General features: G+C 44.1%; 1 protein-coding gene across 4 annotated transcripts in view; it reads left to right on the top strand.

Moving 5' to 3' along the window:
- Positions 1-15,334, top strand: part of TUBD1 (tubulin delta 1) — a 46,500-nt gene that overhangs the window by 17,874 nt on the left and 13,292 nt on the right. The window contains exons 1-2 of one of the 4 annotated variants that reach the window (XM_069757200.1): positions 1,787-1,910; positions 12,364-12,461. The exons of 2 other annotated variants lie outside the window; for them this stretch is intronic. Coding sequence is in view for 1 of the 2 variants with exons in the window: in XM_069757197.1 (XP_069613298.1) it covers positions 1,694-1,910 (217 nt within the window). In the remaining variant the exon portion in view is untranslated. Of the gene's footprint in view, positions 1-1,693; positions 1,911-12,363; positions 12,462-15,334 lie in introns of those variants that run through there. One more of the 4 variants, XM_069757197.1, reaches the window with a different exon arrangement.

The raw sequence follows: 15,334 nt of genomic DNA, 5'->3' as shown, positions 1-15,334 counted from the left end.
TCCGTCTTTTCTTCCCAAGGTGGTTTCATCCTTCCACCTTAATGAAGATATCGTTCTTCCCTCCTTCTGCCCACAGCCAAGACATAGGGTTGAAAAGGCCCTTCACACCTTGGACGTGGTAAGGGCCCTCAGGAGGTACGTTTCTAGGACTGCCCCCTTCTGCAAATTGGACTCCCTCTTTGTGCTCCCGGAGGGTCACAGAAAGGGTTTAGCCGCTTCTAAAGCCACGATAGCCAGATGGATCCGATCAGCTATTCAAGAATCTTATCGGGTCAGGGGCAGACCTATCCCGGCGGGGATTAGGGCACACTCAACTCGATCGGTGGGTGCTTCCTGGGCCATTCTGCACCAGGCGTCGGCAGAGCAGGTTTGCAAGGCTGCAACATGGTCCAGCCTGCATACCTTCACGAAGCACTGCAATGTCCGCACTCAATCTTCTGCGGATGCCGCCCTTGGCAGACCTGTTCTGCAAGCGGCTGTTGCACATTTATAGGCAGTTAGTACACAGAGTTATTTGGTTGTATTGTTCCCCAGCCAGGGACTGCTTTGGGACGTCCTATGGTTCTGTGTCCCCCAATGTGGCGAAGGAGAAATAGGGATTTTTGTGTACTCACCGTAAAATACTTTTCTCCGAGCCACTCATTGGGGGACACAGCTCCCACCCTGTTAGCCTTATGGCTTGTTTTCTTTTTGGCTCTTTGCTTACTCTGTCATGTTGTACTCTAATATTATGTTATATGTTGTTAATATTCTCCTACTGCTTTTACACTGAACTGGGTCTCTGGAAGCCAGCATGAGGGTGTATACTGCAGGGGAGGAGCTAACTTTTTTTTGTCTCAACTTAGTGTCGGCCTCCTAGTGACAGCAGCATAACACCCATGGTTCTATGTCCCCCAATGAGTGGCTCGGAGAAAAGGATTTTATGGTTAGTACACAAAAATCCCTATTTTAGTGCAGAAATGTCTGCAGCATATACCGTACTTGTCTTTTGGCAAGAAAAATGCATAAATTGTGCGCAAAACGATTTTTTTTGTTCCCACATTCATTTGAATGGCTAAAACATGCTGAAAGAATTGAAATTCTGCATGATTTGAATTGCTTCAAATCTACATAGAAAAAATAAGCAAAGTTTGCATGAGATTTAATAAAATATCATTCACTTTGCTGGCACAGAAAAACACTGCATTTTTCACAGCAAAATCGCATGGAAAAAAAACACGTCAAAAACTCCATGTGTGGACAAGCTCTTAGACTATGTGTACACAATGAAGCTGGCTTTTTTACCTGAAACTGTTTTGCTGGCGGTCTTGCCATCATTTTTTTTTGGCGGCTCCGCCACCAGCATCTTATCTTTTGGGGTCTTATTCCTATTGTTTTACCTATATGTCTAGTATTCAATCTAATATCATGCCATAAAAGTAAGCAGGAGACTTGGTAACCCTTTTCTATTGATTGTAGTGGTCCCGGCAGTGGAGCCAACATCCATCATTCGTTTATCACCTATACTGTACATGAGTGGTAACTCTTTCGGTGGAAAGTTTCAACTTTATAAACCTCATACATGCCTAATCAGCTAGGGGAAAACTCTAAATAAAGTGTATTATAGAAGACTTAGAGTTTTAGTATTATATTTTATGTTATTTGCCATAAGCTAATGGCTTATTATTTTTTTCTAATACTTTTATAATTATAGATTCTATGCACATGGACCGAAACATAAGGATTTTATCATGAACTTGGTTAGAAAGGAAACAGAAAAGTGTGACCGATTAGGTGGTTTCATCACAATAATGAGTATGGCAGGTGGCACTGGCTCTGGCATGGGAACCTTCATCACAAGATGTTTACGTGATGTCTATCCCAACGCCTTATTACTTAATGAGGTTATTTGGCCTTATGGAACAGGAGAGGTAAATATGTTGTACTTTTTCACTCCTAGAAGTACAAGAATATGCCAACATCTTTTGGAAGCATATACTTTTTTTATTATTATTTAGTTTGTTTTGTAGCTTGTGGTTTTTTTTTTTTTTGGTCTATTTTATTCTGTAAATTATCTTTAGGGTTTGTATAAGATTTTTTTTTTTTTAAAATAAGTATCCGATATAATAAGTAACACACTATATCCTAATCTTATTGTTGCAGAGAATTTATTCTTTAAAAAAATGTTTTATTCAATTTACAGTTTGCAGTAGGATTCAGGGGTCAGCCTACAGTTGGGGAAATTACAAGGAGTATTTATTAATTTGAAGGGTGAGTCCTGTAGGGAAGCCCAGTGGACTTTACTTGGTGACTCAGGCCATTCTCTAATGTTCTTTTAGCCTTGTTTATACAAACAAAACACTGCTGATTGCTGGCACTTTGTACCATTTGTGCATGCATGTGTCATAGCTTCTCCTTAAAGGACTCAGAACTATGTATTTCAAGACAAACAATAGAATTCTGCAGCCCAAGGATTCAAACAAATGACATAAAGCGATAGGCACAAGCATGGCTTTTAAATTTGTTGCTGGCTTATTTTCCTCAAACTGTATTTGTTTCCTATTGTTTTGTACGCCACTAACCAAATCTATCACCTACCAACAGGATATGTGTTAAATATGTAATTGGTGGAGCCACCGTAAAAGGGGATCCATGTTTTCTTTGCGAATGGTAGCGCTCCATTTACTGTCTGGGGTCACACATGCACACTAGTGATCCCAATAAGTGAATGGAGAGGTAGACATAAAAGCATTGTACTGGCTCCGTTTAGACAGGTGACATGGGACCCCCATTCTGAGGATTTATGCACTGATATTCCCAGTACTGTGCTGTGCGGTCATCCTTGGCTTTAGATTATGCATATACAGGACCGTGGTGTACACCCTTGACACTACTTGTTAAAAAAAACTAAAAACTGGACACTGTGTGTGTGGAGGGGGGGAGGGTTTACTATCTCTGGTGGGCTGTACCCTCTCCTAGGACACTAGGCAGCTTAGCTTTAACCTAGTGTCTCGGTAACATACTGTATCTGTGTATTATTATTATTATTTATTTATTTAGCACCATTAATTCCATGGTGCTGTACATGAGAAAGGGGTTACATACAGGGTTATAGATATCGTTTACAGTAAACAGGTTTACAGTGACAGACTGGTACAGAGGGGAGAGGACCCTGTCCTTGCGGACTTACATTCTATGGGATGGTGTATGGACTTTTGCATTTTTTTTTCATTCTCGTTTTACTTTTCTTTTTTTTACTTTTTAACCCATTTTTGTTAAGTGGCATGGTTTTCCCCCACCTTTTTGTCACTTCAATGAGGACACTCCATGTGCTCCACTGTAGTGTTCCTCCCTGTGGACCCCACATCTCCATCTATCACCTGGCGATCAGGGCTTTTGCCACATCAGACTGGCAGTGACTTCAGAATCCTAAGATGTCACCAAAGGCATAAGCTTATGGGTATCAGAAGACCCTAGATTGCTTGGTTCTTTCTCAAACTTCCGCCCCTTAATCGGTGGCCGAAGGGGGGAAATGAAGACCAGGCTTTCTGCTGTTTTTTGGGGGGGGCGAAACGTGCTTCTTTTTACTTTGGGGTTCTTTTTGGCTCCAGCCCTAGCCTCACGTCTGCCAGTGACTCCTCTGCCTGCATTCATCCTCCTGGTCATCCTGCACGTTATAAACCTAAAGTCTGCAGCTGTCTTTCTGCCACTATCAGCATTTAGGGACATAGTTCGGTGGTTTTACATCTCCTGAACTACTCCTGCATATTAGTAAGTGCCCCTCTGGATCTATTAATTTTTTTTCTACGCATTATCTCCTTTTCCTGGGAAGATTCCACAGGCAGTCCCCTTCACACTTATCAGCTATTCTGTTGGTGCTTCAGCAATCATTTGCCATGTGGTCAACCAAGCTCTCTGTATGCTCAGTGCCCTATCCCTCTGTCTACTCAAGTACCCCTCAGGAAATAATCTTGCCATCCCCTCCTACTCTGTGGTTTATTTCCTGGAGTTCTTGCTTGTCAATTAATGTTCCAACCTAGAACTTGAGGAGTCTATTCCACATCCATGCTCAGAATAAATGTAGGATAAGTTCTTACAAATCCTCTTTGGCCTCCATAGACATTTCTGGGAAAAAGCCACAGCAGATGATACTGCTTTTCCCTCTGCCCTGTCTGAATACCTGGAGACCACCTTAGACTCAGTCCAAGTAAAATACTAAGCTGACCTTGCCCTAGCAGGACTCTATCTTGGAAACACAAACACCCTCAAAGTCAAGGATGAGTCCACCTCTGTTGCCCTGTAATTATTTTCCCTACAACTGAATCACTGACAACAGATCGCCTTTGCCAACCAGAAAGATTTTCCCTACCTTCTTACCAAACAATATTAACACTCAGACAGGTGCATGCCATCCTCTAGGAGGTTTTAATTACTTTTTCACTTTGCATAAGGAATTGGCTACCAAACGGTCCACATTTCCATCTGTTTGTCACCAGGTAGCTTGTACCTCAAAGAGCCACTAACTTGCCTTACAATGATCTGCTGTATAATAAAAAAAATTAACTCCATCTCAAAAGCATCATTTTTTGGCTGCATTTTCTGCCTTACAACTTACTATCTCTGCATCTTGTATCAAAAAGGCCTCCTTGGCCTAGTCTAAGCACTTTCACTAGAGTTTATCTTCCAGGCCTCCTCGGGAGGATCTTCCAATTATTTGGTTGTTTTGCCCCATAGGCATGATCATCAAGGAAGCCACAGTGCATGAAAGTACTCTCCTTCCTCAGAACTGTAAACTTTCCCTGCCATTTATGAAATCCCGTAGCTTTTGTTGGAAAAAAAAATTATCTGATTGGGGAACATCACTCGTTTTTAGAGAGATTTGGATAGTCACTTGCACGATTCCTGAGTCAAGAAGGTGGTATCTCTGGGTTAAATAATCGATCTCATTACCATCACAGTTTTTTTTTCCTTTTGAAGGGACAGAGGCTTCACCTCATATGTCCACATTCTTCCAGACTATCTACAACCTTCACATAGTCATTGTTTTCGTTTCAGGAATAGTTCTCCAATATGTTAATAGTTCACAAAAACCACTGCTTGGTTAGGCCCATTGTGGACTCAACAGATTTGTGTGGGTTAGAAAATTTTGCATTGAATCTCTGTGATCTTTAGTCACATTACTGCAGCCAGGAGAATTCCTCTCTTCGGTAGACACAACACATATCTTCACATCTCCATCACCACTATTTCTTTGCTTTGCCATCCGTTATCTTTGTTTCCAGTTTGTCACCTTGCCATAAGGACCAGCAGCAGCTCAAAGGGTTTTCAGTAAAGTTGGCACTCCATGGCAAAGGGGTAGCCTTCATCCCCTATCTGGGTGACCAGGAGGATAATCTGTCCTGTCTCCAAATCGCTATGGATTTCTTGCAACTCTTTAGTTGGATTATCAATAGACAAAAGTCATACACTGCGTTCCAAATTATGCAAATTGGATTTAAGTGTCGAAGATTTAATTTTTTGTTTTTCAAACAAATTCATGAATGGGATTGTGTCTCGATTCTTTGGATCACTGAAATCATCTCAAATGCCTGCGATAGATAGTTTTGCAGGTGAGCCCAATTAAAGGTGTTATCCATGTCTCCCCATGTGGAAGAGATGGCTCTTTACTTGGGCATAGCATTTGCAAATATTTGCAGTTTACATATATGACCTCACTTTTCGTGTTATGATTAGGAATGAAGTTTTTCTGATTTAGATTTGGATTGTGCTCCAAGTGATTTAATTACGGTACTTAGTGCAGATACTGTAGGTCTAACCAACCTTATGCTATAATGTTACAATATTTATGCACTGGCACTTTGTGATTAACTTTATGCATGTAGGATCCCAGTTCTTTATATGTGGATCACATGCCATAAATACCTGAGTCTCTGCTTTTGACTTTGTATTTTTATGTCTCTTTTTATTATTTTTGCCTTTTTTTCTGTGCAACATAATAAACTTTTGAATTATCTATTTAGTGGACTATTGACTCCACGTTGCCTTGGACAAGGTATGAAAACAACAGATATTCCACAAAAATTTAAGCTTGATCATCATATTGTGAAGACATTTGTGGCTGATACACAGCACGGGTGGGTTCGTTTTGATAAAGGCATGATGATGAAGGTTTCTGCCTTACAAATTCACTGAATTAAGAGAGCAGCTGCTAAAATACCATTACAAAGCAGTAAAGATGTATTTGAAGCTGCTCATGTCTCTAGAGTTTCACGGACCTCAAGGTGTAAGATCCTCCACAGGCTTGCAGTTGTGCATAAACCTACTATTTGGCCACCCCTAAACAGTGCTCACAAGCAGATACACTTCCAGTACGCCCAGTTTACTTGTGAGTGCCATGCAACTCTGGATGGTCCAGATGGATGGAATAGTGGATGGCACCGACCCCATTCCGTCACACCTCCTCCAGTCTCTCTCTCCAGTCGTCACAACTCGCCTAACTACAATCTTTAATCTCTCCCTCTCATCTGGCATTTTCCCCTCCTCCTTCAAACACGCTATCATTACTCCATTACTAAAGAAACCCACCCTCGACCCATCCTGCACAAACTACAGTCTGTACTCCAATCTCCCCTTCATCTCTAAACTCTTGGAGCGCCTGATCTACTCCCGCCTTACCTGTTACCTCTCCACTCACTCCCTCCTAGACCCTTCACAGTCCGGTTTCCGCCCCCTACATACCTTCTGACAGCAAAATGTAACGGTGACCACTCTCTGCTCATTCTTCTCGACCTTTTCTGCAGCTTTCGACACTGTTGACCACCCTCTCCTACTCTCTAGGCTTCAGTCACTAGGCATTAAGGACACTGCTCTCTCCTGGTTCTCCTCCTTTCTTTCTGACCGCTCCTTCAGTGTTCTGTTCTCTGGCTCCACTTCATCTCCTCTTCCTCTCACTGTCGGGGTGCCTCAGGGCTCAGTTCTGGCCCCTTTCTTTTCTCCCTCTATACAGCCCCAATTGGACAGACCATCAGCAGATTTGGCTTTCAGTACCATCTTTATGCTGATGACACACAATTATACACGTCAGCCCCAGACCTTACCCTTGCTGTACTACAGAACGCCACTGACTGTCTGTCTGCAGTCTCCAAACTCATGTCCGCTCTCTATCTGAAACTCAACCTCTCCAAAACTGACCTTCTTTTGCTCCCACTGTCTACTAACCTCCCTAAATCTGACATTTCCCTCTCCGCGGGTGGCACCATAATAATGCCTAGGCAGCAGGCACACTGTCTGGGTGTTATGTTTGACTCCGATCTCTCCTTCACCTCCCACATACAATCTCTTGCCTGCTCGTGCCGCTTACACCTAAAGAACATCTCTAGAATCCGCCCTTTTCTCACCATGGAAACAACAAAAACCCTCACTGTCGCCCTGATCCACTCCGGCCTGGACTGCTGCAATGCTCTATTAATTGGCTTCCCCCTCGCTCAATTTTCCCCTCTCCAGTCCATCCTTAATGCAGCAGCCAGGGTCGTCCATCTGGCTAATCGTTACTCGGACGCGTCCGCTCTTCGCCAGTCATTACACTGGCTGCCCATTCGTTACAGGATTCAAAGTACTTGTTCTCACCCACAAAGCTCTCCACAGTGCGGCCCCTCCTTACATCTCCTCCCTCACTTCTGTCTATCGGCCTAACCAACCACTGCGCTCTGCAAATGACTTTCGACTAACCTCTCTGCACTAATCAATACCTCCCACTCTCGACTCCAAGACTTCTCCCGTGCTGCGCCAATCCTCTGGAATGCTCTACCCCAAGATATTAGGACCATCCACAATTTGCATAGTTTTAGGCGCTCGCTCAAAACACATTTGTTCAGAGCGGCCTACCACGTTCACTAATGAAAGTCATTTTATGTTAGTGAATGGGCTACACACACACAATCTCCATCTATCCCCCACCCCCTGAAGATGGCTGGACCATCATTGTAAATCCATCATTGTAAATACACACCTGTACTTTGTATCTCCCCCACCTCATTGTAGATTGTAAGCTCACACGAGCAGAGTCATCTTATTGTGCTTTAACTATTGTATTGTTAACGTTGTTACTTACGACTTGTGTTTGAAACTGTTAAACTTTAAAGAGCTGCGGAATATGTTGGTGCTATATAAATAAAGATTATTATTATTATTATGGCAATCATGTCCCAACAAGGCTGTAAAGTCAGCCAGGAGATGGAGGAGTCAAGTTTTGAGTTGGAACAATTCATAGGGAAACAGCTGGTAGGCCCCTTTTAGGGTCCCCTGAAGGTGGAAAAATTACCTTTCAGTGATATCTAGGATGTTGGATTTTAGTGTTCCCTTTATTTTTTGAGCAGTGTAGTTTGTGACTAACCACTTTGTTCCATGATACAAAAAACTGTGCCATCTGTAACAAGATCAGCTTCATGTATGACAATGCGCCATCTCATGCAGCAAAGAATACCTCTGAGTCATTGGCTTCTATGGGGATAAGGCCGGGTTCACATTGCGTTAACAGCAGCCCGTTCAACACATACGTTAACGGGCTGCTGTTAACGCAAGTGCCGGTATGGCAGCGCGCTAGCGCAGATTGAGCATCTGCTAGCTCTATCTGCGCTAGCGGTGACGGACCCGGAAACGCTGCAGCGGCGTCTCGGGGTCCGTCACTCAATGAGGGCATATCGCTAGCGCACGCCCATTGTGCAATTGTCCAATGCGTCTGACATTGGATTCAATGGCGGCGTTAGCGGACTGCGTTACATCGCGTTATGCCGCGGTGTAACGTCCGTCTAACGGACTGGTTCAACGCAATGTGAACCCAGCCTTAAAGGGAGAGAAACCATTACAATGGCGACCATCCTTGACCTCAATCCTATTGAAAACCTTTATATTATCCACAAGGAGAAGATCTATGAAGGAGGGAGGCAGTTCACTTAAGAACAGCAACTCTGGGAGGCTATTTGGACATCCTGCAACGAAATTCAAGCATCCAAAAACTCACAAGTTCAGTGGATGCAAGAATTGTGAAGGTGATATCAAAGACAAGGTTCTATGTTAACATGTAACTTGGCCTGATGTTTGTTTTTTTGTTTTGTTTTTTTTTAATTGAAAAAGCTTTTGATTTCAGTAAATGTGACATGCTTCAAACTGAACAAATGACCTTTTTTTTGTTCTTTACAACCTATAAAATGTATGGAAACCTCTGTTGTGCATAATAATTTGGAACCAAGCATTCTGAGGTTTGTGTTTGTTTTTTAGTTTAAAAAATATATACTGCTATCATTGGGAGGGTTGTTCAATAAAATATGTTTAATGCTCCAACATATATTAAATGATTTGAACATGATGCATACATGCTAGCCACCTTAGGGAGAGACCCAAGTTGGGCTAAATGTAGCGGGACGAAAGAGACCGAAAAGCCCTCTACTCAAAGGAAATACATAGTGGATGCTTTCCTGAAACGGAAAGTACTTGCAAGCAGCATAATACAAAGAATAGCAGGTTTACCCAGAATCCTTTGCAGTAGGCGGAGCTATGCAAATCATCTCTTTCCACCCCTGTCTAATCCACAGCGCTTGGAACCGCCAAGCGTGCAATGCTGCGGATTAGTTTCTAAATTTACACAGCCAACCAATTCCTCCCTAAGGTGGCTAGCATGTATGTATCGCTTGCTCACCGAGCCCCACTCCATACAGCCAACCAATTCCAGCCCTGTGCTGATGAGGGCCTAAAGCCCGAAACACGTGTCCACAGGTAGGAATTGGTTGGCTGTGTAAATTTAGAAACTAATCCGCAGCATTGCACGCTTGGCGGTTCCAAGCGCTGTGGATTAGACAGGGGTGGAAAGAGATGATTTGCATAGCTCCGCCTACTGCAAAGGATTCTGGGTAAACCTGCTATTCTTTGTATTATGCTGCTTGCAAGTACTTTCCGTTTCAGGAAAGCATCCACTATGTATTTCCTTTGAGTAGAGGGCTTTTCGGTCTCTTTCGTCCCGCTACATTTAGCCCAACTTGGGTCTCTCACTAAGGTGGCTAGCATGTATGTATCGCTTGCTCACCGAGCCCCACTCCATACAGCCAACCAATTCCAGCCCTGTGCTGATGAGGGCCTAAAGCCCGAAACACGTGTCCACAGGTAGGAATTGGTTGGCTGTGTAAATTTAGAAACTAATCCGCAGCATTGCACGCTTGGCGGTTCCAAGCGCTGTGGATTAGACAGGGGTGGAAAGAGATGATTTGCATAGCTCCGCCTACTGCAAAGGATTCTGGGTAAACCTGCTATTCTTTGTATTATGCTGCTTGCAAGTACTTTCCGTTTCAGGAAAGCATCCACTATGTATTTCCTTTGAGTAGAGGGCTTTTCGGTCTCTTTCGTCCCGCTACATTTAGCCCAACTTGGGTCTCTCCCTAAGGTGGCTAGCATGTATGTATCGCTTGCTCACCGAGCCCCACTCCATACAGCCAACCAATTCCAGCCCTGTGCTGATGAGGGCCTAAAGCCCGAAACACGTGTCCACAGGTAGGAATTGGTTGGCTGTGTAAATTTAGAAACTAATCCGCAGCATTGCACGCTTGGCGGTTCCAAGCGCTGTGGATTAGACAGGGGTGGAAAGAGATGATTTGCATAGCTCCGCCTACTGCAAAGGATTCTGAGTAAACCTGCTATTCTTTGTATTATGCTGCTTGCAAGTACTTTCCGTTTCAGGAAAGCATCCACTATTGAACATGATGCTGACTGATCTGCATCAACCATTTAGGAAAATAAAATAAAAAACTAGAATATGCATAATAATTTGGAACGCGGTGTATGTAATGTAATTTTTAGGTATGACCTTTGGCTATGAGGTGGTAAGATGTTGCTCTCTTTTCTTTGAGCTAGCTCATTTGCAAATGTAGACCTCCTAGTCCATCTGTTTTTGCATGCTTGTGCTGGACAGGATGGGTTTAGGCTTCAAGGCAGTATGCATACTGCTCCCAATATCACACTTTTCGACTACAATATTTTATTCCGCCTCCCTGGAACAAGTCAGTGGACTCCTTGGAGCATCCCAAACCATCTCCCCATTTATCTCAGCAGGGATTTCTCTCTTGTGCGTGTGTTGTTCTGGTTGCCTATGGTAAATGTATTTTTTCTTCTTCCCAGGGTTCAGACTTGTTTCGATTTTATTGATTATTTCCATAGATCAGAACCGTAAAAAAAATCAATGCAGAAAACACCATTCATTAGTATAAATCCTATTTTCAGTCACAGAATTTTTGCAATAAATAGCTTGTGATACCATAATTAGTCACCTTTATGACCACTCTTTGAAGTCCCCCTCCCCCACTGACTTCATCATGTGCAGTCCCCCTCCCCCATTCACTTCATCATTTGCAGTCTCCCTCACTTCATCATGTGCAGTTCCCCCCCTCACTTCACCTTGTGCAGTCCCCCTCATCTCCACTTCATGTGCACTTCCCCTCCACCTTCCCCCTCACCCAGTTAATTCATTTGAAAAAGGAAAAAAAAAGTTTTTCTTACTTGCCTCACAGAAGATTCTCTGCAGGCTTAGCTCCGCTTCTGGTGTCTTCGCACAAGATGGCGCATACACGCTGTCACCTGACCGGAAGTCCAGAGGGCGGAGGGAGGTTGAGCTGCACAGCCACACAGGTTAGACGGCCGTGTAGCTCCGAGAAAGCTCCCACCACCGAGGTGTGTGCCGCACCCAGATTCTCATTGCATGATCGGGCCCGGCGAGCAGAAGCGTAAGAGGCGGAGCCTGGTCTCCCCTTTGTACTGCTGCTCACCGTGCCCCATACAGCAATAAGGGCATTCTGGCAGCCCTGAATGTGGGTGTATTGAGCAGGTTCAGGAGTTGCACTTCCTCCACAGGGTACAAGTCCTGGCTGTGTTTTCCATCCTGCATCTGCCTCTAACAGCAGCAAGCAGAGGAAGTTTAGATTGCTGCTGTTTAACCAGTGAAGTGACATCAGTCTCTGACAGTGGCGCAATCCCTGTGAGGCGTTTTTCGGGCGTCCCATCAGTTTTCCTGCAATTTTATTTTAATAGGGACAGTAGGCTACAATGGTACCCGAGGGGTCTGCTGAATGCCCCCTGTGCTGCTGTCTTGATGCTCCTTGAAGTTGCAGGGTGGGCTTTATAGCAGATCGTGATTTTTACTATCCAATGCAGCACCAAAATATTGCAGTATATAGTGCAAGTGATTAAAAAAAAAGTTTTTCAAATATAATAAAACAAAAATAAACCAGAAGTATTTGAATCCTCACTTTTCCCATTTAAGAATAAAGAAATAAAACAAGCATATTTTGTATTGTTGCATCCGCGCAAAATGCTGATCGACATATAAACTTATTTAACCCGTAGGATAACGCTGTAAAGGAAATGAAATAGAAAACAATCAAAACATTTGAAATTCGAAATTCACCACACAATGATGACATTAAAAACAAGACCCTATACAGGTACATTGACAAAAATATTAAAAATAATAATAATAATCTTTATTTTTATAATAATAATCTTTATTTTTATATAGCGCTAACATATTCCGCAGCGCTTTACATCACATTATCATCACTGTCCCCGATTGGGCTCACAATCTAGAATTCCTATCAGTATGTCTTTGGAATGTGGGAGGAAACCGGAGTGCCCGGAGGAAACCCACGCAAACACGGAGAGAACATACAAACTCTTTGCAGATGTTGTCCTGGGTGGGATTAGAACCCAGGACCCCAGCGCTGCAAGGCTGCTGTGCTAACCACTGCGCCACCGTGCTGCCCTAAAAAGTTATGTCTCAGAAAATGGCAACACAGACTAAATTTGTATTTATTTACAGTTAAAGGGAATATATCTGGGACGGTTTTCTTTATTCAATGGGGCTAAGCACTCATTGGTAGGTAGTTGCCAACTACCTAGTTCTTCTGCCATGTGCTGATCTCTCATGGATTACAGCGGTCACCAGGGGCGTAACAATCACAGGCCTAAGCTAAGAGAGATTATTACAGAATGGGTGACAAGACTGGGGAAATCCGTACAGAAACAGGCACAAGATAGACCATGTTACAGAGAGAGGACAGGAAGGGGGACATTATTACAGGAGGGTGCCATGATGAGGACACTATTACACAAATGTTTTTATAGGATCTAGAACACTACAAAGGCCCTTGCATCTGAGCAACGTAGAAGTGGGAGTCCAGGTCCAAATTTTGCACTGTGGCCCATGGGACTCTAGTTGCACGACTAGTGGTCATAGAACCACACCTGGTGGCGATTCTCTCACTTCCTGTTACATTGACAGAGAAGTTATTTTTCTTCTGCTCTATCGATGGGGCGTCACTGCTTATGTCATGTTGATTTAACAAAATATGAATCTAAAATTGCAATGAACAAACTGCTACAGAGGAGAAAAGACCCTGGTCTTGTGGGCTTAGCCTACAGGGTAAGGAGGAAAGAGACCGTAGGTTTGGGAGGGGTTGCAGCAGCTCTGGTGGTGGCGAGGTAACAGCAAGATCATTGCAAGCAGTCAGCTTTCTTGAAAAGCTGGGTATTCAAGTTCTGTTTTGGAGGTTCTGGATGTTGGAGACAATCGGACATGTCCAGGCACAGAATTCCAGAAGATGGGTGATGCTCGGGAGAAGTCTTGAAGGTGAGGAACATACCAGGGTGGAGAAGAGGAGGTCTTGTGGGGACCAGAGATTATGGTGATAGATGTCGGGAGATTAGTTCGGAGATTTATGGAGAATACAGATTACAGATGGCTTTGTAGGTCAATGTTAGTAATTTAAACTGAATACGTTGGGAGCCAATGAACAGATTTGAGGAGGAGTAAAGAGGGGAGAGGAGGATAAATCGGGCAGTTGAGGATGGACTAGAGTGGTGTGAGGGTGTTACTTTGGAGGCCGCAGTGGAGGATACTACAGTCGAGGCAGGAGATGATGAGGGTATGCACTAATATTTTAGCAGATTGAGGAAGGGACGAATCCTGGAAATATTTTTTTTTTGTAAATCTTTATTTATAAATATTTATAATATCCATGCTTATAACAATATAGCAGTAATGCTCAGATTATATTGCACTAAGATATAGAGGCATATGTGCTATTGACCTGAGACTTGCAAAGAACATGTCAAAACAAAGAAAATAAAAGAAAAAACCACAGTAAACTAATTCAGGCCATTAGGTAACAATTCATTCCAGATCTAATGATTCTTAATGGAACGGCTGGAATTTACTTGAGAGGATGTGACATTAGGATTTCACACTGGTAAGGATCAATTAGTTTGGTACTAAAAGGGGAGTAAAGACTATCCTTTATTAGGGATTAAAACGGGCTACCAGTTTGGGTAACAGACTCGACCACTACGGCACGGACCCCAGAGGTAAAACGAGGGAGAGGTCCTGTCAAGAATACATAAGGGGAAAGGGGAGGGACAAGTAATTTTAAAGGGTGTGAGAGTGCACTGTCCAGGGAAGCCATGAGCGTTTGAATTCTGGAAATATTTTTAATTTGGAGGTGCCAAGAGTTCGTGAGGGCTTGGATGTGTGGTTTGAAAGACAGGGCAGAGTCAAGGGTTAGTGGAAAGTTTCACTTCTCAATTATGTAAAAAAAACATAAAACTTAGTTTTGGATTTGGGTCATTATAGTCCTTTTTTTCTCTGCAAACTATGATGCTGTTCTAAACAAGTCAGTATCAATGATAACAATCTTGCATCTATAATATAACGCTGGGAGCGTCACTCTGTCGGAAGCCTTTATAGACTGCGCAAGCGCCGGCGCAGTCTGGGCCTCACAGAGTGACGCTGCCGGGAGATCGCAGTATGCGTTAACACTGAACGCACACCGCGATCTCCAACAGAGAAGCAGGGACCGCCAGGAGGGTGAGTATCGGCTATATTCACCTGTCCTCCGTTCCACCGCTGTGCGCCGCCATCTTCCCAGTCCTCGGCCTGTGACCTTCAGTTCAGAGGGCGCGATGACGCGCTTAATGCGCGCCGGCACCGCCCTCTGACTGACCAGTCACAGCCAGAGGACCGGGAAGATGGTGGCGCACAGCGGTGGAACGGAGGACAGGTGAATATAGTAAGTGCTGGGGGGCCTGAGCTGGCGGCGATACCGGCACCTGACCCCCACAGCGCGCCGGTGTCCCCGCCTGCTCAGGCCCCCCAGCACTCGGCGCCGAGCGGGTCAGAGGCAGCGGGGCCGAGCGGGTCAGAGGCAGGATGGAGCAGCACATGACAGGATGGGGACGCAGGATGGGAGCAGCGCATGACAGGATGGGGACGCAGGATGGGTGCAGCGCATGACAGGATGGGGTCGCAGGATGGGAGCAGCGC

Source organism: Ranitomeya imitator, chromosome 3 (genome assembly GCF_032444005.1).
Source record: "Ranitomeya imitator isolate aRanImi1 chromosome 3, aRanImi1.pri, whole genome shotgun sequence".
Classification (NCBI taxonomy): Eukaryota; Metazoa; Chordata; class Amphibia; order Anura; family Dendrobatidae; genus Ranitomeya; species Ranitomeya imitator.
Note: the sequence above shows the minus strand (reverse complement) of the source record. Positions and strands in the feature narration are given on the sequence as shown.